This window comes from Mustela lutreola, chromosome 1, assembly GCF_030435805.1.
Source record: "Mustela lutreola isolate mMusLut2 chromosome 1, mMusLut2.pri, whole genome shotgun sequence".
Classification (NCBI taxonomy): Eukaryota; Metazoa; Chordata; class Mammalia; order Carnivora; family Mustelidae; genus Mustela; species Mustela lutreola.
Genome location: NC_081290.1, coordinates 241,740,563 through 241,762,278, shown reverse-complemented (window position 1 = coordinate 241,762,278; position 21,716 = coordinate 241,740,563). Strand labels below are relative to the sequence as shown.

General features: G+C 48.3%; 1 protein-coding gene across 3 annotated transcripts in view; it reads left to right on the top strand.

The window, feature by feature from the left end:
* Positions 1–21,716, top strand: part of GALNT18 (polypeptide N-acetylgalactosaminyltransferase 18) — a 353,102-nt gene that overhangs the window by 166,219 nt on the left and 165,167 nt on the right. For all 3 annotated transcript variants that reach the window (XM_059136267.1, XM_059136258.1, XM_059136271.1), the window contains exon 2: positions 4,308–4,500. In XM_059136267.1, the coding sequence (XP_058992250.1) occupies positions 4,308–4,500 (193 nt within the window). The remainder of the gene's footprint in view (positions 1–4,307; positions 4,501–21,716) is intronic.

The window sequence follows — 21,716 nt, the reverse complement described above, 5'->3', positions numbered from 1 at the left end:
CCACGAGTGAGCTGTCCTTGGGCAACTCTCAGCCGTCTGGAGATACACTTCTTCTGAGTGCCCCTCGGTTGGTCAGGTGTGCCCAGATAGGTCTGGACCCCAGTAGGAAATGCTATACTTCAGTAGAGCCCAAGTCTGCTCCTGACAAGTGCCTCCTCCCTGGGTGACAGACAGTCCTTGTCTGGTCCGTCACCAGATGTGTCCAGATGCCCCTGGACCCTGGCAATTGCCCCTGGACCCCCGGCCTTGGCATTTCCCTGGAGCCTGTTTGCCTGTCACACCATCATGTCAAAGACGAGCCTCCTTTGCTGATGACCATGTCGGGCTGCTTTCTTACTAGAGAGAGAAGGGAGTTGTTGGGTCAAGGCCCAGCTAAGGGTAGGCCACTTGTCAGTGGATGTGGAAACCCTTCCTCTGGGAGATAGACAGCAACATCTTTCAGAGCTGGGGACCTCAGGACAGGACCATTTATCTTCCCCATCTGAACTCAAGAGGTGTTGGGAGAAGGGCACTCTGGTGGGGCTGTGGGTTCCTCAGGAGCATTCACGACGTGCCAGGCCCTGTGCTAAGTTCCGTACGTGGAACATCTTATCAAATATGTACACATGCTCTATGAGAAAGGTACTAATATTATTGACCACATTTTCTGGCTGGGGAAATAGGTGCCGGTAAGCTAGACTAAACCAGCAAATGGTAGATCTGGAGTGTAAAACCCAGATTCGGATAACCAGTCCTCTTAACCAGTCCTTCGGATGTCACAAGTAAGGTAGAGCAGGGGGTCATCGTGCGTTTTCGTAAAGGACCAGATGGTTAAGTATTTTCGATTTTTCAGGCCACGTGGGCTCTGTTGCACATACTTGACTCGGCCCTTGGAGGTCTAAAGCAGCTGTAGATGATACGTAAGCCCATGATTGAGGCAGTTTTCCAGTAAAGCCTTATTTATAAAATAACATGGTGGGCCAGATTTGGCCCTCAGACTAGCGTTTGCCATTTGTGGTATGGAGGGAAAAATGTAAAGCTGAGAGGAAGTCAGCCCTTTTGCCAATGCCCCCTGACAAACTGGGTGACCTCGGCTTGGTCCTTTAACCTTTTCGTTTGGTTTCTTCATGCCTAATAACTAACCACAACAGGGTGCTTCTCAACTAACTTATTTAAAATGGTTTATGGAAAATGAACAAGAGGAAGCTGAGCAGACCTAAACATGTGGAAAATAGACCTCACAATTCTAAAAACTGAGGCCAGACGTGTGGTTCCTGGACTTGTTTCGAGAGCAAGAGCAGAACTATATGTATTAGTCGCTTTACTACCTTAGCCCCAGGTCGCGTTTTATTCCCTACTAATGATATTTTGTGCATCCCTGAACCTCATGCTCGATCAATCATTAACTTTGTTTTTTACCCCTACTCCCTGTTTACCCAGTGATCATAGAATCCTAATGGGGAGTTGAGAGACACATTTGTCTTCAAATTAACTGATATACATGAGCATTCCAGGTGCTTCATTTTCCAGAAAAATGCAGAGCTCCAGAGGTTTGAAGACCTGCCTTCTCGAGGTTTCTTCACACACACCCCCCAACATATTCCCCTCTTTCCCCAAACATACATAAGCTTTCCCTCAGCTTCAGCGGGCAATGCAGCTTTGGGAATGAGAGCCAATGTTCCCAATGGGCTGTCCTTGTGATAATGAAACTTTCTCTGCTTCCAAAAATGAATGAATTAATTAAATGAAATCATTTATGGAGGCCCTCACAAGAGATGTGTCCTGGGCTGGGGGCACAGCAGGGAATGAGACAGAAGTCAACCTCCCCTCATGGAGTCCACACCTGTGAGCAAGACAGAGATAACTTTAAGTAAAGACATCGGGCCAGCACGGTGCTTGGCTCTGGGCAGGAATTCAACAGAGAGGACTTCTTGCATTGCCTTGCCCCTGATTTCTCATTCAAGACCCATGGATTTCTGGTTTGTTGTGGTTTATCCCTATGCTGAGCAAAACGAAGGGAGCATATGGTAGAACCCCGGACTTGAATATGTTTATAATACATTTTTATGCAACACAGGTCTAATTGTGAATCATAATTTTTTCATTAACTGATCTCATTTGACTTGGTAATATCCATTTAGGTAGGTATGTGAGAGCAGTAAAACTCCATTTCTTTTAAATAGTATATGATTCCGTTGGCTCACTGATTTAGATTTTTACCACCCCCAGCATTCCAAATGAACACCTCATACATCTGAGAGATAGCAAGGGCCTTTACGATCACCTGAGCCCTGGGCCTCCCTTCACACATGCCTCGGAGGCGGCAACAAGTGTGCCCCGGGTTCTGGGATGGAACCTTAGGTGACCACCACATTTCTTGTTTGGTCATAGAAATGCTACGTGGTTTGCATTTTACTCCTTATTCAGTCCTCATCTGTTGTATAGCTGAGTTCCTTCCATCCCTTTAAGGAAAATCGGTCTGCCATGTCTATCTGTGAACTCATGGGTGTCCCAGCCCATTGCCACATGGACCCAGTGTGGTGTAGTTGGTCAGGACTGCTGCCTTGGGAGACAGGCCTCCCTGGACTGACTGTCCCCTGCTTTGCTTCCTTATGAGTGAGTCAGGTCAGGAGAGGTGAGGTGCCTCCACAGGTTTACCCCCCGCATGGGTGTTCCAGCCCCGATGACACATCTTTGGGCATCTCTCTCACTAAAGTCTCTGCCATCAGCGTACTTGCTCTGCCTCAAAATCAAGGACTTTCTAATTTGTGGGGAGTCACAAAAGTCCCCTTCTCTCAATGACAGCCTTCGTGCACCTGCACTGAAAGAGGCTTCATCCCCCAGGGCATCCCTTCCACAGTGGGAGGATCCTGGGTGTTGGAAGTCCTCTTCCCCTCTCTCAGATTGGTTCTCACAAGAGTCCCCCATGAGGAAGAGGGGAGTAAGAGCTGTCTGCAGCACTGAGCTCCCCAACCTGGGAGACCCGGGAACCTTGGGTCCTTGCCGGACTCCTGGCATAGATGTGTGTCATATACCCACAGGCTTCTTATGGACAACTGAGGGGACATTGGCAGTGTTCCAAGCCTGTGTCTTCTGTCCCTAACCTGCTTCTGCTTCTTCTGGTCTCTGGTTCATTCCAGGCTTCTAGCACCATCTCTCACTTACATCATGTTATGAGCTTGAAGGGTACCATCTAGTGGCCTTGGCATCTCTCTCCTATTTCTCTGATTTCTGACCTTGACTACCTGTCTCTCAGAAAGAATTCCAAAGTTCTGGCCCATCAGCCTATGTCCTGGCAAGACCTGCCTGCTGCCCCCATAAAAGAGAGACTCAAATGACTGGCCAGGCTCCCCTGGCTAGGCGCTATGCCAGGTACCATGTATTGTGTAGCTTTCTGAGTCTTATGCTGGCCCAAGTGCTGTATGTACATTATTTATGTGATCCTCTCAGATTCTGGGAGGTGGGGGGCGGCAGGGTTGGTATTAGCATACCTGCACTCCAAATGGGAAGCAAGATGCAGAGAGGTTGAGTGTTTGCTTGTGGCACTATAGCCAGTGAATGGTGGAGCAGGGATTTATTTGAATCCATGTCTGTGTGGAATCCAAAGCTTCCGCTCTTATGGGTAATAATGTCCCCTTCATTTTCTTAGAAAACTCCAGGGAAACCATGAGCTCATGACCTGGTTTGGGGCTGTCCCTACCTACAGATCTACCAGGGGTCCAGAGAACAATGTCCAGAGTGCGTGGGTGACTCTGTACCACTGATTCCTTGTTCTGGTAGGCACAGCCTGGAAGCCTCAGAAGGCAGTCTGGTTGGGGGTCCTTGGAGCCAGATGAATGGCACTTGGCTGGGCCAGGCCACTCACAGCAGACCAGACAATGGAGAGGAAGGTGGGCGGGCAAGAAGTCCGGTGAGGGGACCTGGATATAGAGCAGGCTCCGGACTGGCAGGGAGTGGGGGTGCGATCTTGGCAAAGAGAAATGGAAGCCCATTTGAGGGCTAGGGCTAGCATCTCTGGTGAGGAAAGGAGGGCGTTCTGACTTGAAGCCATGGAGCATGGGCATCATATCCGTCAACCTCTCGGTAGACCCTGTAGGATGTACTTCTATATCCCATGTGCCTAATGGTTGTGGGATGGATGGATGGATGGATGGATGGATAAATGAGTTTGAGGAAGCATGAAGATTATGGATTATCTTCCCCAAAGCCCCCAAATACGGGGATAAGATTGTTTTACCCAAGGTGATGGTAAGGGAGGGGGAGGGGTTGTCATGGCATTTGCAGGGGTGCACTCTGACCCACTGTCTCCTTGTCCCTTCTTTCTCCAGAGGCTCCCGCCAAGCCTGAGGAGGCAGAAGCTGAGCCTTTCACAGACTCCTCTCTGTTTGCACACTGGGGCCAGGAGCTCAGCCCTGAAGGCCGGCGTGTGGCCCTGAAGCAGTTCCAGTACTACGGCTATAATGCCTACCTCAGTGACCGCCTGCCCCTCGACCGGCCCCTGCCTGACCTCAGACCCAGTGGGTGAGCAGAGTCAGTGGCTTGGGCCCATGTCGACCTGCCTGTGGGGAGATGGGGGTCACCATGGTGCCAGGAACAGGGTCAGAACAAGGCATTCAGACTCCTGGGTCCCTCTCCTGCGTCAGCCAGGGTCTGTGCCCTCAGCCTTCATGGGGCAAGTCACTCTCCTCCTCCTCACAGAGCCTCAGTTTCTCCATCTGCTAAGCAGGGGGAAGGCTTTTTCCATGAGAGACGTTGAGGATTAATAATGTAATTTATTCCTTACGGGCTCTAGAGTCATCTGGTGTTCCTGTTAATAAGTCTTTTTAACCCAATTAGTTGCATTTTTATGAACAATTATTTTTTTTTCTATAAATTAGTATTTAAAGTATATCCATCTTCCAGGGCTAACAAGTCATTATACCCGACACAGAAGTCTGTCTTGACTTTTCTCTTTGTTACAGAAGATGTTCCTTTAAGGTTCACTTAGAATTTTTATTACTCCTAATTATTAAAAGTGTGGGCACGTACCATAGCTGAGAAAATCTCATTAACTTTTGTGAGCTCCCCCCCAAACCTTCTTTCCCCCTCTTTCTCCTTATTTTTAAATTTTTCTTAAAGCTGCAAACTACAGTGAGCTTATATCTAGAAGACAGATATAAAGATCTTTTTCAGGAAAGATCTTGCTGCTGGGTTTGGAGGCTCTGTTGTTTTAGGGAGAAAAGTTCAGTTCAGTCCCATAGATACTTACTGAGCTCATGCTGTATACTATGTCATTGAGAATGGTTTTTCCTGGCCCAAGGAGAACTTGGCTGGGCTCTAGGGACAAAAGGGCAGCTGAGGACATACAAGGGCTAGAAGAGTATATATTCATTTAAAGGATATTTACTGATAATTATATATGCCAGCAAAGTCGAGGCGCAGGGAAAGAGCAGTGAACAAAACAGATGGGAATCCTTGCCCTCACAGAGCTTACATTCTAGATAGGCCGGGACACATAATAAAGAAAACAGAGAAGTAAAATATGTAGCCTGTTACATGGTAGCAGATGCTATGAAGTTTGGAAAGAACCCAAATACATGGAGACTAAACAGTATCCTTCTAAAGAATGAATGGGTCAACCGGGAAATTAAAGAAGAATTGAAAAAAATCATGGAAACAAATGATAATGAAAATACAACGGTTCAAAATCTGTGGGACACAACAAAGGCAGTCCTGAGAGGAAAATATATAGCGGTACAAGCCTTTCTCAAGAAACAAGAAAGGTCTCAGGTACACAACCTAACCCTACACCTAAAGGAGCTGGAGAAAGAACAAGAAAGAAACCCTAAGCCCACCAGGAGAAGAGAAATCATAAAGATCAGAGCAGAAATCAATGAAATAGAAACCAAAAAAACAATAGAACAAATCAACGAAACTAGGAGCTGGTTCTTTGAAAGAATTAATAAAATTGATAAACCCCTGGCCCGACTTATCAAAAAGAAAAGAGAAAGGACCCAAATAAATAAAATCATGAATGAAAGAGGAGAGATCACAACTAACACCAAAGAAATACAAACTATTATAAGAACATACTATGAGCAACTCTACGGCAATAAATTTGACAATCTGGAAGAAATGGATGCATTCCTAGAAACATATAAACTACCACAACTGAACCAGGAAGAAATAGAAAGCCTGAACAGACCCATAACCAGTAAGGAGATTGAAACAGTCATTAAAAATCTCCAAACAAACAAAAGCCCAGGGCCAGACGGCTTCCCGGGGGAATTCTACCAAACATTTAAAGAAGAACTAATTCCTATTCTCCTGAAACTGTTCCAAAAAATAGAAATGGAAGGAAAACTTCCAAACTCATTTGATGAGGCCAGCATCACCTTGATCCCAAAACCAGACAAGGATCCCACCAAAAAAGAGAGCTATAGACCGATATCCTTGATGAACACAGATGCGAAAATACTCAACAAAATACTAGCCAATAGGATTCAACAGTACATTAAAAAGATTATTCACCACGACCAAGTGGGATTTATTCCAGGGCTGCAAGGTTGGTTCAACATCCGCAAATCAGTCAATGTGATACAACACATCAATAAAAGAAAGAACAAGAACCATATGATTCTCTCAATAGATGCTGAAAAAGCATTTGACAAAGTACAGCATCCCTTCCTGATCAAAACTCTTCAAAGTGTAGGGATAGAGGGCACATACCTCAATATCATCAAAGCCATCTATGAAAAACCCACCGCAAATATCATTCTCAATGGAGAAAAACTGAAAGCTTTTCCGCTAAGGTCAGGAACACGGCAGGGATGTCCATTATCACCACTGCTATTCAACATCGTACTAGAGGTCCTAGCCTCAGCAATCAGACAACAAAAGGAAATTAAAGGCATCCAAATCAGCAAAGAAGAAGTCAAATTATCACTCTTCGCAGATGATATAATACTATATGTGGAAAACCCAAAAGACTCCACTCCAAAACTGCTAGAACTTATACAGGAATTCAGTAAAGTGTCAGGATATAAAATCAATGCACAGAAATCAGTTGCATTTCTCTACACCAACAGCAAGACAGAAGAAAGAGATATTAAGGAGTCAATCCCATTTACAATTGCATCCAAAACCATAAGATACCTAGGAATAAACCTAACCAAAGAGACACAGAATCTATACTCAGAAAACTATAAAGTACTCATGAAAGAAATTGAGGAAGACACAAAGAAATGGAAAAATGTTCCATGCTCCTGGATTGGAAGAATAAATATTGTGAAAATGTCTATGCTACCTAAAGCAATCTACACATTTAATGCAATTCCTATCAAAGTACCATCCATCTTTTTCAAAGAAATGGAACAAATAATTCTAAAATTTATATGGAACCAGAAAAGACCTCGAATAGCCAAAGGGATATTGAAAAAGAAAGCCAACGTTGGTGGCATCACAATTCCGGACTTCAAGCTTTATTACAAAGCTGTCATCATCAAGACAGCATGGTACTGGCACAAAAACAGACACATAGATCAATGGAACAGAATAGAGAGCCCAGAAATAGACCCTCAACTCTATGGTCAACTAATCTTCGACAAAGCAGGAAAGAATGTCCAATGGAAAAAAGACAGCCTTTTCAATAAATGGTGCTGGGAAAATTGGACAGCCACATGCAGAAAAATGAAATTGGACCATTTCCTTACACCACACACAAAAATAGACTCAAAATGGATGAAGGACCTCAATGTACGAAAGGAATCCATCAAAATCCTTGAGGAGAACACGGGCAGCAACCTCTTCGACCTCTGCCGCAGCAACATCTTCCTAGGAACAACGCAAAAGGCAAGGGAAGCAAGGGAAAAAATGAACTACTGGGATTTCATCAAGATCAAAAGCTTTTGCACAGCAAAGGAAACAGTTAACAAAATCAAAAGACAACTGACAGAATGGGAGAAGATATTTGCAAACGACATATCAGATAAAGGACTAGTGTCCAGAATCTATAAAGAACTTAGCAAACTCAACACCCAAAGAACAAATAATCCAATCAAGAAATGGGCAGAAGACATGAACAGACATTTCTGCAAAGAAGACATCCAGATGGCCAACAGACACATGAAAAAGTGCTCCATATCACTTGGCATCAGGGAAATACAAATCAAAACCACAATGAGATATCACCTCACACCAGTCAGAATGGCTAAAATCAACAAGTCAGGAAATGACAGATGCTGGCGAGGATGCGGAGAAAGGGGAACCCTCCTACACTGTTGGTGGGAATGCAAGCTGGTGCAGCCACTCTGGAAAACAGCATGGAGGTTCCTCAAAATGTTGAAAATAGAACTGCCCTATGACCCAGCAATTGCACTATTGGGTATTTACCCTAAAGATACAAATGTAGTGATCCAAAGGGACACATGCACCCGAATGTTTATAGCAGCAATGTCCACAATAGCCAAACTATGGAAAGAACCTAGATGTCCATCAACAGATGAATGGATCAAGAAGATGTGGTATATATACACAATGGAATACTATGCAGCCATCAAAAGAAATGAAATCTTGCCATTTGCAACAACATGGATGGAACTAGAGCGTATCATGCTTAGCGAAATAAGTCAAGCAGAGAAAGACAACTATCATATGATCTCCCTGATATGAGGAAGTGGTGATGCAACATGGAGGCTTAAGTGGGTAGAAGAATAAATGAAACAAGATGGGATTGGGAGGGAGACAAACCATAAGTGACTCTTAATCTCACAAAACAAACTGAGGGTTGCCGGGGGGAGGGGGTTGGGGAGAAGGGGGTGGGATTATGGACATTGGGGAGGGTATGTGATTTGGTGAGTGCTGTGAAGTGTGTAAACCTGGTGATTCACAGACCTGGGGATAAAAATATATGTATATAAAAAATATATGTTCATAAAAAATAAAAAATAATAAAAAAATAAAAAAAAAAAAAAAAAAAAAAAAAAAAAAAAGAAATAGAAAGTTGGAGAGTGAAGTAGGGACTTCCTGGGATAGGAGGAGGGGTTGAATTTTTAGTGGGGTGGTCAGAAATGCCCTCACTAAGAAGGTGACATTTGAGCAAACATCCCGAAGAGATGAGAAAGCGAGCCACATGGACACCTGGGGGGAAATTTTCTAGGTGGAGGGCCCAGCAAGTACAAAGGTCCTGAGGTAGAAGTGTGCATGGCACGTTTGAAAAAGGAGGCCCATGCAGCTGGAACGGAGCAAGCAAGAAGGGGTGGTAGTTGGAGATGAAGTCAGAGGGGCCACAGGAAGCAGGTCAAGTAGGGCAGTGGTTCTCAAACTTGGCTGCACATTGAACTCCTAGGGAACTTTAGAATAATCATGATGCCAAGGCCACACCCTAGACCAATTAGGTAGGAGTTTCTAGAGCTGGCCCTCTGTATCTGTATTGTTTAGGGCTCTCAGGTGATTCCAGGGAGCAGCCCAGGTTGAGAATCGCAGGCAAAGGGCTTTATAGGCTGCTGCACAGGGTGTGCATATACTCTATGAGATGGGAAACTAAGGGAAGTGCTTGGCATTTTCAAAGGTCCCTGTGGCTCCTGTGTTGAGAACAGAGTGAAAGGGCCTAGGAGGGCAGGGAGACCAGATAGGAGGCTTCTGTCTCTCCCGGTGAGAGGTAGTGGTAGCATGGACCATGATGGCAGTACACAGGTGTTGGGATGGAATTGGCTTCTGGGCGTATCCCGAGGGTGACTTTATCTCAGTGCCCCAGGCTCTCAGCCCCCTGGGAGTGCTGCAGAGACCATGCCTGGGGCTGCAGAGATCCAGGTCTGATATGGGCAGAACCTACAGGCTCCAGAAAAAGGATCATCAGAGGAGTTGGGACCCCAGGGCTCTCTCAGGGGCCTTGGCCTTGATCTTGGCTGGCACAGGAGCTGCAGACTTTGCAACCAGCTCTCACGTCAAGCTCAGGCCTCGTTCTATGCAGGTTTGTTCCAAATTAAAGGGGAACTAAGAAGGAAGCTCTGGAAATGGTGGATCTTACAGACGCAACATGACTATAGCAATGACTGGTATTTACACAGGGCTTGATGCTCTGAGAATGCCCTTCCCACCTGGACCACACCCACCGGCAGCAGAGGTGGGGAAGGGGCTGGCACAGTCTTCCCATTCAGAGTTAGGGAAACTGAGGAACAAGTGCTGTGTCTGAGCTCACACAGCTGGATATGTAGCTAAGCTGAGACCCGACCCCATGTGTCCAGATGTCAAATCCTGGCCTTTGAGGGTGGCCCGCAGCTGTCCGCAGAGCCAACCGACGCCAGAGCCCCTTAACTCTTCATTGAGAGATGTGCCCTGTCATTGTTCCTCCTTACTTCCCTGGGAGAGAAACAGGAGGGTGAAGGGTGGAGGGGACTGAGGCCACGTGGCCTTTCTCAGAAGGGCAGGCCTCCCTTGCAAGCACTCTCCGGAGGTAGCACATTTCCGGCGGCGGGTAGAGGGTCCAAAACTGGGCTTCCTGAGTTTGCGGACAAAGGATCTCTAAAGGACTCCAGGTGGGCAGAATTCTGAGCAATAATCGTAACAGAGAGAACTTCCCTCCACACAGAGCTGCAGTTTATAGAGCTTCCTGCCCCCCGCACCGCCGTGGAGCAAGGTGACTTTTCATAGAAGGAAAAATGGCATCTCTGATAGAAGGCAGAGCTGAGCCCTCCCTGTGAGCCTCCACCCATGTTCTCTGCAGGGGCGTTAAGGATGCAGTTTCTCTTTGCACATGGACTTGGAAAGCTCTATCCAGTTCTACTTCAGATCCCGTGCCAGACACACACCCAAGATCAGAGAGCTGTTGGTGAACCACTCAAAAACGAGGGTGTGCTTAGCTGAAACAGGGCCTCTCTTTGTCTGTTAATTTCACTAAAAACATTCCTGTGTTATAACAAGGTCATTGCTTCCTAGCTTATCCTGTTTCACTCATTTTGGAAACATTTTTTCAAAGTCTTTACTATCATCCCATTCCAAATTACACTGGCAAACATTTCTGTAGCCTGAGCCATGTTTGCTGGGACACATTTGGCACTTGATTTCTGTTAACTATTTGACGCCTTGCAGTAACCTTCTGGAATAGGGACTCGTCTGGGAATCACACACTGTTCTTGACTGTCCTACTTACAGTCCCTCTGAGCCCAGCTCTCTGGGGCTTTTCATACCAGCCACGTCTGTGACCTTAGCTGGGGGCCCTACAATTCAATTTGGTTCTAGCACTACCTACCAGCAGTTAGTGTCAGTCCCACCAGCTATGGGCTCAGTCCCACGACACTGTCCCCTCTCCAGAGACCGGTCACTAGTCTCAGTTGTCACCTGTGCTTCTGTCCGGCTCTAAAGGGAGGTCCCCACCACCTGTCCTGGAGTTCAGTCATTTGCTAGCAGTGGCACAGAACTGAAGGAAATGCTTATACTTAGTAGTGGATTCCAAAGGACATAATACAGGACACAGATGAGCAGTCTGATGAGGAGATATATATGAGGCCTGGGAGGGTCCCCGGCACAGGAGCTTCTCTCCCCATGTACTGGGGGTATAGGATCTTCCTGGAAGCAATCTGGAAACTCTCTAAACCCAATGCTTTGAGGATCTGCATGGAGGCTTCATCATGTAGGCACGATGGATTATTAACTCACTTTCCAGCCCCTTTCCTCTGTCCAGAGATTTGTGTCGGAGGTGAGGCTGAAAGTTCCAGACTTTGAATCATAGCTGGGTCTTTCTGGTGACCGGCATTCATTCAGGGCCCATTGAGAATCACCTCATTAGATCCAAAGATACTCCCATCACCCAGGAAATTCCAAGGGACTTCGGAGCTCTGTGTCAGACACTACTGTCACTCAGGAAATGACAAGGGTTTTAGGATCTCTGTATCAGGAACTGGGATCAAAGACCAAAGACCAACTATTAGCAGAAACCAGAGGCAGGGACCAATATATATATTTCGTATTATCTGACAGTATTATTATTTGTTCCCATTTTACCAAAGAGGAAACTGAGGCATGGAGAGACTATAACCTCTGCGCAAGACTGCTAGAGGCAGGGCCGGGGTTTGAGCCCAGGTAGTCTGGAAATAGAATTCGTGTTTGTAACTGCCACCATGCTTACTGCCTTGGAGTGTCCATTGGTGGCACTCTAATGGGGATGGGAACTGCTTTATCAGTATGTAGCACGGGCCGATTGGTGCGTCTAAGTTGGGAAAGTCTCTGAGTGCTGGAAAAACTGTTGTGGCGAACATAAAGCCCATTATCAAGGCTGAGGATGATGTCTTTGCTGCAGGTAACATTAGGATATGAGGCAGGATGGGTGGGGGTGGCTAGCATCTGGAGACGAAGCACTGTGCTGAGGACAGTCTCCAGAAGAGTCCGGTCAAGTGGATCCTGCTTCATTCTCAGTGTCCTTGAGGACTTCTTCTCCCGGAGGTGTCCTTGGATTTTGCACTTTGCTCTTTGTATTCTTGGGTTTGCTCTTCCAAGTGCTAACCCTGACGTTATGCTTGGCTTCATTCCTGGACTGGGAAATGGGTGTTCCAAATCCCGCTCCACCCTCTCTTCCATCATCTCTGGCTGGCCCCTTATTTTGTCTCCTTTCTTGGTGCCGAAAGAGGCAATCTGACCCACTTTCATCATCTGGCTAAAGGGACCTTTCTACACCCAGGGCCTTATACACAGCAGGAGACGTCACCAGAAGCAGAAAAGTCCACCCAGCTGCTTGCTAGGATTTATTAATTTATTCATCCCACAAACATGTATTGAGCTCCAAGTGTATGCCAGGCACCCAGTAAAGCACCAGACAGAGAAACCTCGAGGGGTTTACACCATAGCAGGAATCCATATGGAAGGTGATGGGAGACGCAAGGCAGGGGGTCCGAAAGCTTGCAGACCATCTCCTGGATTCCTTGCAGAAGATCCATTCTTGTAGGTTTGGAGTAAGTCAGGGCTGGACTTGGATGGCTCATGGAAGCCCTGTTCTTCTGTGCCCTCCATAACAGGGAGGACGGATCTGGAGAGACATCTGCAAGGAGCCTCCTTTTACTAGTTATGATGGCCCTTCCCTGGGGAAGGGAGGACAGAGGAACCAGAAACGTGTCAGTTTTATTAGCCTCTTCTGGATTCTTAAGTCTGTGCAGAGAAAAGGACAGATTTCCTCAAGGCTCCAGGACAGCTGGCTTTGAGGGAAATCAAAATGCCATTCATTCTCCCTTCATTGTTTTAACAAGCATCACCCAGGTGAAAAGACTCAGGGGAGAATGGACAGTGGTGTCTTCCTCTGGTGATCCCCCTGGTTGTCACCCCAGGAGAGGTCTTTGCCAGATATGGGCAGAGATTTGCCTTCTTGCTTTCTATATTGCCAAGACACCCAGGCCTCAGGACTGAGGGAGAGAGAAGCTGCATGTCAGGCTGGCTGGAGTAGGCCCCGTCTCTCCCACCCCCAGATGCAAATTCCGAACGTTCCTGTGGCTCTCCCAGTGCGCTTGAGCACACGGAGGACCCATCCTCTTCCTCCTTGTCTGTAGGCTCCCAAATAACCCACCAGGGCTGAAAAGAGAAGAGGGGAAAAGCAAGTATTATTGGGGTGTGGATTACATTTGTCAAAACTCATCAAATTCACTTAAGATCTGTGGATTTTTACTGCATGCAGATGAAGCTTTTTTTTTTTTTTTTTAAATCATAAGGAAGAAAGCGATCAGGACGGTCTCTACGGGTAGCATGGAAAGAGAGGATGGAGGCAGCATCTTTGGGGGACCACTGAGAAGATGAGTTGTGATTGTGGGGCAGGAGGATCATGGGCATTTGAAGCCATTCACCAGCTCAGGGCAGGAAGGTACAGGCAGGCCCCCAGCCAGCGGCAGCAGGTCGAGCAGGTGGCATATGGGAGCCCATGGTTTCACAACAACAGGTGCATGCCTCATTTTTTCCTTTGGGCAGTGGTATTCCTGAACAGGAGCTGCAGAAAGTATAAGGGACAAGTGCCTGAGCTAGTGGGCATTTGGGTGTGGGTAGGAGAAAGGGAGCTCCAGGTGGTAAGCTTCAAGGCTTTAAGTTGCCATGGCAACTCTAAGGCCTCCCTCCAAGGTAGTTCAGGGCAGAGCCTTGGCAGGTTCTATTCCTGCCTCTCACCGGGAGACCCTCAATCTCCTGAGTCTGTCAGTGATCATGTCCTCTTCCTTTCCAGTGTCCCCAGAGGTCCTTGTCCCTCCCCCACAGGGGGTAGGGTGGACTGGCTTTTGGCTTGACTAGGGACTGGGGGGCTCAAGCTTGAGACCAAGGCATGGGGGGAGGACTAAGGGTGGGGGTTAGACGATTTTCTGCAGCCCCAGGATGGAGCAACTGGGATGGGTGTGTGCATGTACGCATACACAAACACACACACACCCCAGCCCTACTCCTGAACCAGAGAGGTCCTGTGTGAATATCCAAGCAGAAAGATCTGGAATGGGATTAGAGCAGAGAAAGAATGCAGCCTGGAGCCAGGGGTTCTGGCCCCCTAGGAGCAGGTTAGAGTCCATCCAAGGTGACTGGGTATTTGCTGCCACCACTGGGGTGTGGCCACAGGTTTGCCTGAATGGATTGGAGGGCTGTAGGGTCCTTGGGGTACAGACTCTAGACACATAGCAGAAATCTCTGGACTTGGTGGGCCGGCAGGTCTGGCTGGCTATATAGAGTAGACAGAGTAACTGTCTCCCAAGGGCACACATGTTCTAATCCCTGGAACCTATGACTATGGTCTAGTACATAGCAAAGGAGAATCAAGGTTGCAGATGGAATTAAGGTCCTTCGTCAGCTGCTTTTAAAATAAAGAGATTATCCTGGATTATTGGGATGGGCCTCGTGTAATCACAGGGCACTGACAAGTGGAAGAGAGAGGCAGAAGAGTCAGGCCAGCGGGAGGGCAGAGGGATCAGCCCTCCACCAACTATTGTTGGCCTTGAAGACAGGAAAGAGCTGTAAACCAAGGCATGTGGGCAAGCTTTAGATACTGGGAAAACGCAGGAATACCGATGATCACCGTGAGCCTCCAGAAAGGAACGCAGTGCTGCCAACACTGTGATTTTTGCCATGTGAGGCCCGTGTCAGACTTCGGACCCCCAGAACGGCAGGATAATAAATGTGTGTGGTTCTAAGCCACCAGGTGTGTAGTGCTTTCTTGCAGCAGCAGTATTAGTGTTAGGAAACTCACGCAAGTGTGCAGCCTGTCTTACAGGATCCTGGGGAGGCTGGAGAGGCCCTATGCTTGGTTTCAAAGCTCTGTCGTCACTGGGCTAAAACTCAGAATAATCTGTGAATACCACCATCTTTTCCCTTTGCCCTGGGCCCCCAAAATTACGTGCTGGCCCCGGGGGACAAAGGAGATGGTTCTAGGGGGAGCAGCTGGGATCCTGATCGCTGGACCATGTGAGAGTTGCTACCCAGGGGCTAATGATTTTGACTAAGACCCACCACTGCCTCACTTACTGTGTGCCCCATGCTGGGCTGACTGCTTAATGTGTATTTTCTAATTTCACTTCATCCTCCCGTCTCTTGGAGGTCGTTATTATTATTCCCGTTTCCTATAAAAGAATACTGAGAATTTGTCAAGTTGAGAAATTTACTCAAGTTCCCACAGGTGGTATGTGGCAGAGCAAGTATGTTGAGCTGGGTCTTGTGTCTTTAGGACACTGCCTTATCACCCTTGCCCTCTCCAGCTCGGATGACCTTTTCTGGTTTGGGATCGTGGCCCTATGGAGGTGACCCAGAGATCTGTAGATGTGTCCTCCATGACAGTATCCTCCAAACAAAGGGGGGAAAACCTTCGTAGTGATTCTGCTATAGCACTGAAAATGTTAACCACATACAGTTGGGGGTGGGGTCACCCTCCTTTCCTAAATCCCTTGAGGGAAAACAGTTCTGAAAACAGTTCTTAATGTGAAGCTTGTTATGGGCCAAGAGGATCATGTGGGCTGTTCTTAAAGATAATATAATCTAGAGTTGTATTAATAGAAATATAATGTCTTTACAGGGGGAGGTGATAGTTTTGTCTATTTTGCCACTCAGATGGCAAATGCAGAATTGGATTTCAAGGGATAGAGGGAAATGAGTATGTACAGAGGAGAAGGAGCCAAGAGAGAAAGTGGGGAACATGACAAACAGATGCAGTTTCTGCTTACATTATGGAGTACTGGTGCAAGCTGGTTCAGCTCCAGCTCGTTCCCCAGCCTCTCTATGCCTTGATTTTCCTATGTACAAAGTAGCGATGGTAATATTTAGAACACTGCCTGACACAGAGTAACTGCTATTTAACTTTTTGTTATATGTGTCATCTGGGTCCTGGATCTGTAACAGGGAGGGCTTGGGGGGGACATGACCATGACTTTAAGTACCCAGCAGACAGCTGTGTGGACAAGAAGCCATAAGGGACAGGCCATCGGCACTGGCACTAGGGGAGAGGTGGGCCAGGTGGGTCAAATAGAGGGATTTCGCTCCAGCCCCAGAGTTCTGGGGAGGAGGCCGGAGCCAGGTCTGATGGAGAGCAAAGATGCCCCATCCTCTTTTTTCTGACCTGGGGCCCACCTCCCCACACTGCAGTTTCTCCTTACCACGGGCCTGATCTGCTCACCCACAAACTCACCACACAGAGACACTCAGTCCCTGACGTGGCTTGTTCCCCGGGCCGCTGTCCATGTCGCCCCAGGGATTCCATTTCCCCTGGATTTCTAGTAAGATGTTTTAGGAACAAATGGTTTCCCTGCTTCCTCTCGGGTGTTTACATTTCAAATTACTCTTTTCCCTCTTGTCCTACTTACAATCGACATTTGATATAGCAGATCCTTTCCTCTAAATTGGTATAATCACCTGAAAGATGTTTGTAGAAGCTCTCCCTCTGGATGAAAGCCGGACACTTTGATGATCACATCTACTGAGTAGTTTACCTATCTGTGGTTTCTGATCAGACGGGCCTGTTTCCCTCGCCTTGCAGACAGTTAAAGCTCCCAGTTCTTAGACGTCCGCCATCTCTTCCACAGCTGAGCCAGATGTGGCATCTTGCCAGGTCCCCGAAGCCTCTGGATATCCCCAGCCTGGCTCCATGTACCGTGCTGGCGTGTGGGAGGATAAGAGAAACCGGATAACATGGCAAACCGATGAAGCTTCTGCTATAGATTGCAGAGCCATGTTTAAAACTTGGGTTGCGAGGCCCGGGCTCTCATTTACAAACTGCTTGACCTCCTGCATATTACCGAGTCTCTTTGTACCTTCCTCGTAAAATAATGCATTTCTGTTGTTCTCAGGCACCAAGTTTGTAATGATTTTTACGGCAGCTCTTTTTGTGTGAAGAAGTCATCCAGGGTTCTGTCAGGGAGTTACTGATCGGCTCAGGGATGGCTGCTCTGCCGGGTCACGCTGAAATTCCCACCCACAGGCCTTTCATGGGCCTGAATTAGTTCTCCTGTTCGCCATTCAAGTACTGATTCATTTGTTCATTCAGCCAGACATCCAGGGCTTCTGAGTTTCTACTCTGTGCTGAGTGCGGCACAAGGTACTCGCGATACCCGGTGAGTAAATCAGATGTGGTCTTGACCTCGTGTAGTTTAGAGGCTAGCAGAGATGCTGGTGTTTGTTCAATAATCACATAAAAACATGTTGCGACGGCATGAAAGTGACGTGCAAGTGAGCCAGAGGAGGCCGTGGGAGGGATTCCGTTCCAGCCCAGGAATCACAGTGGGCCGCTCCTTCCTGGGGCTCATGTGTGTTCTCTTGGAGCAAGGAGCTGAGCTCATTCAGCAACCACAGACCGGTGGGGTTCTTTGTGGGCCGATGCTCACGCTGGGTCACGTCATCACACAACCGGAAGCCACGAGGGGGGACGCGGGGGGCATCCTCCTGACTCACGTGTTCGAGCGCTGTCTCTAATGATGACCCTCTGTATCTCCAGCTCCCTGACCTGTCCTGTTCCAACCCCATCATTGCTACTGCCCCAGACTCCTTTCCTACCTTCTGGGGTATCATCTCACGTTCAACCTTCCCACAAGAGAGGCCTGGGCCGTGTCGCTGGTCCTCCTTCATGATTGCCAGATCTGGCCACACACAGCTCGTGGGCCAGGCTGCCCTGTATGCCGATGGCCATGCTGTTGGTAGCTACATGGAGCTCAGGAATCAGTCTCTGGTCCCCCAGTGGTGGGCAAATGATGAGGCCATGGGACAGAAGACTCAGACCCCTTTACACAAGGAGTCACAGGGATTGTTTATCCCAGTGAGGACAGTGCACCAGGAGGAGCTTCAGGCTTTGGGTGCCCAACAGTACTTTATCATCCTTGCACACATCGGGCACACGGCATCCTCTCCACCTTTCATCAGAGTCAGCAGCCCAGAGTGACATCTCTTTTACCCCCCCCCCCCCCAGCCCCACCACGTCTCTGGCTTGTCACAACACCATTGTTTTGCCAGACGCATCTCTGGGTGAGAGTGGGAAGGAAGATACAGACCTAGTTTAGCAGGGACTCTGAGTACAGGCTTTGGAGACAGATGAGCCCAGATTTACGCTCTGGCAAATACCTTACTGTCTTAGCCCTGTTTTCCTCATCTGTATAACAGGGATAATGGTGTTTGCCATACAGGATGGGAGGAAGGAATAAAAGGTGGGGAGAAGTAAAAATATCCTTACATCTCTTAGCATGGTATATGGCAAATCGTGAGCACTCAGAAACTGGAAATTCTTACTATTATAATTTCTCCATATTCTGTACGGGGTCTGTGGACAGTAGGGGTAGCAGGCACCACACAGTCCTTTAGCTGTAGACATCATGGGAGTAGAGGTGCCAGCCAGAGGGAGTGAAAATCTTAACTATCCTCATGCTCAATGAAAAGCTCCTCGTTGCCCTCATCCATGGGTTTCATTAAGTCCAGCAGACTGAATGCAGGCAAGCCTGGGAGCCTGTTTCACCTGGAAAGTTCTAGAAGAAGCCAGCAGTGCACCCAAGTGAGGTCAGAGGAGGAGCAAGCATGTCCTGTGGGTACAGGTAGGAGGAGGAAGGCTAGGGTGAGGACACTCACATCTTGAAGGACCAAGAGGGCAGTGCTGACCCTGGGACCAGGCTCTGTCCCAGGCTTTATGTTCTAGGTAGTTAATGGTGTCTCTGAACCCTTATGTGCTGACCACCACTGCAGGGGAGGGCCTCCGGGGAGAAGGCTGGGAAGAAAGAGGGGCTGGGGACAGTCAGGGGATCTCAGAGTGTCACCTTTCTGCTGTGCTGCTGCTTGGTCCAGGAAGGTGCTGTCTTGGTTCCAAGCACCCTGGCATAGTTGGATCTGGTGATCCCTGCACTAGCAGGAAGCCTCAGTTCACATTCGACTTCGATCTTCATCCTGGAAGAGGTCTACCCACTCCTCCCACCCCCGGTCAAGCAGCCTCCTCATGAGTTATCACCCTGACAGACTGGGAGCTTGTAGACTTGCCACGGACATAGGGAGGCGAGAATCCGCCAATGCCACACAGAGGCTTCTGGCCGCTGCCCAGGGTGGTACCCGGCCTCCAGGAACCGGGGTTGGCCTCGCTTACTTGGCCACTGCTTCCCTGCCTCTCACAGGCAACGGTGGCACTGAAGCTCTTGATATAAATATGCTTTATAAGCAGATCAAAACCATCTTGGGGAGCTCTCTGCATAGTGGCTCCCATCCCACATCACCTTCTATGTGAGAGATCGATAAAGCTGAGTTTATCATGACCATCAATTCCAGCTTATTAGACAGCCGTAGTACTCCCCTCTCAGAAATGCCTTGTTTTTGTCTCTAGTGGAAAATGGCTCGACTTTGAACAAGAATAAAAGTAAAAAGGGAACTTTTATGGCTTAATTTTATAGGAGAATATGCCTCTTCGCAAAATGAGTAAGGAACTGGTCCTGTACAGTCAGGCTTTCCCCAGAAGCATCAGTAGGGGAAGACCAGTTAGGTCTGTGTGACCCTCACGTCCTCCGGGCCTTCCTAGGGAGGTGAGCAGGGAACAGGGAGCAGAGAGGCAGACCCCCAGAGCAGGTGGGGAGCAGGGAGCAGAGGGTGTGGGGGCCAGACCCTGGACCCTGGAGGATAGAAGTGCTGGGGGAGGACATCTCAGGGGTGTGAATGCAGAGGCAAAGCTCTCGGGGTGGGGAGGGGGGGCTGCAGTAGGGGGTTGATGAGCAAAGCAATTGGCTGGCCTCTGGAGCAGAAGTTCCGGGGGCGGGGGGAGGTCTGGAACAATTCTTTTCCAAGGGGCTTCTTGAATGTGTTTTCCCTTTGAAAGCCTTGAGCTGCCCTGTGGCAGGCAGGCTCCTGCCCTGAGTTCCGTGTTCAGCAGTGACGATGGTGAGTGTGACTAGTACGTATGTGGACATCTTGCCTGACAGACTGTCCTCCCCCTTCTTTTTGCCTCCTTTCTCCTGCACTGCAAGTTCTGCTTCCGTAGTACTGATGTATTCAGCAGAAGGTAGAACCAATGTATTCAGCAGGGACTGACCGAGTCCCTGCTATTGGCCAGCCACTGTGCTGGACACGGGTGTGCAGCCCGGAGCAAGCTCTGTCCCTCCCCTCAACAAGGCTGGGGACGTTGTGATCTACTTATAAGGGGACCGACTGTCCTGCTTCACTTGGGACTTTCAGTGCTGAAACCAGGAAAGTCGTGGGTAAACTGGGACATGTGGTGACCTTGTGTCATCCTGAGGACAGTAAGGGGACGTGTGTAGTGGCACTTGGTGGTGACCGGATGCTGCGTGGGAGGGAGGACCGGTGTGCAAAACTTGTCTTATAATGAAGGGTCTTGTTTTCACCCTGTGAGAGACAGAAGAGCCCAAATTTTATATAATTTTCTAAAGAAAAGACAACTGAGTGGTCATTTCTTCTGTCTCCCTTATTCTGTGATGTGACTTGGAGAGAGGCACAGGGGTCCCCCCCAGGGTCACAGGCAAGTTGAGGCGGAGCTCTTGTCCCACCCTTTCGCCTCTGCTCGGCCACACCCATATAGAGGGTAGGTTCCCATAACCAAAGGGCGCCTCACCGTGTGGGGAGAGAGAGGCCAGGGTGGCACAGTTATTGCGGGGAGGACCCTGAGCAGCTGCCAGGAGAGAACGGGAGGGAAGGAAGGAAGGAAAGAAGGAGTTAAGGAGGTCAGGACATTTGGCTCGGAGGGATCACCTAATTACAGTACCAAGAATCAGAGAGGCGCCCGAGACGAACGTGAAGAACTGGGGCCATAAATTCAGGGGAGGAGGTAGTGGAGAGAGGCCCTGACTCTCCAACACAGGGAGGAGGTTTGCAGAAAAAAAGGAACATGCTGGGGTCAGTGACATGCATATGAAATTTAGGCCTTCCATAAGATCAATAGCCCTGTGAGCCTCTTTTCATTCCAACAACCTACTGTGTGCCAGACTCTGGTTTAAGGGCAAGAGCACAGTAGCAAAATAAAGCCCCTGCTCTCGGCGCACTGCATTATAATAGAGGGAGACAGACACAAACACATACCAATGCCATACACAACTCTAGGTGATCTGTTATGTTCCAAAGCGGTTGCATATAAAAACCTTGGTTTGAAAGAGTCTTTCACGCAAAAATGGTGATCAGCGGAGTTTAGCTTATAAAACAAATATAAGATTTCCATTCTGCTTAGGGAAAGACCATCAGGAGTCGCCTCCCAGACCCTGCGGGTTCAAACCATTGGGGTGGGCATGATGATACTGGGAGAGATTAAATTTGGTCTCCTTGAGATAGGGGGGAAGAGTGGTCATGTTCAGAAGAAG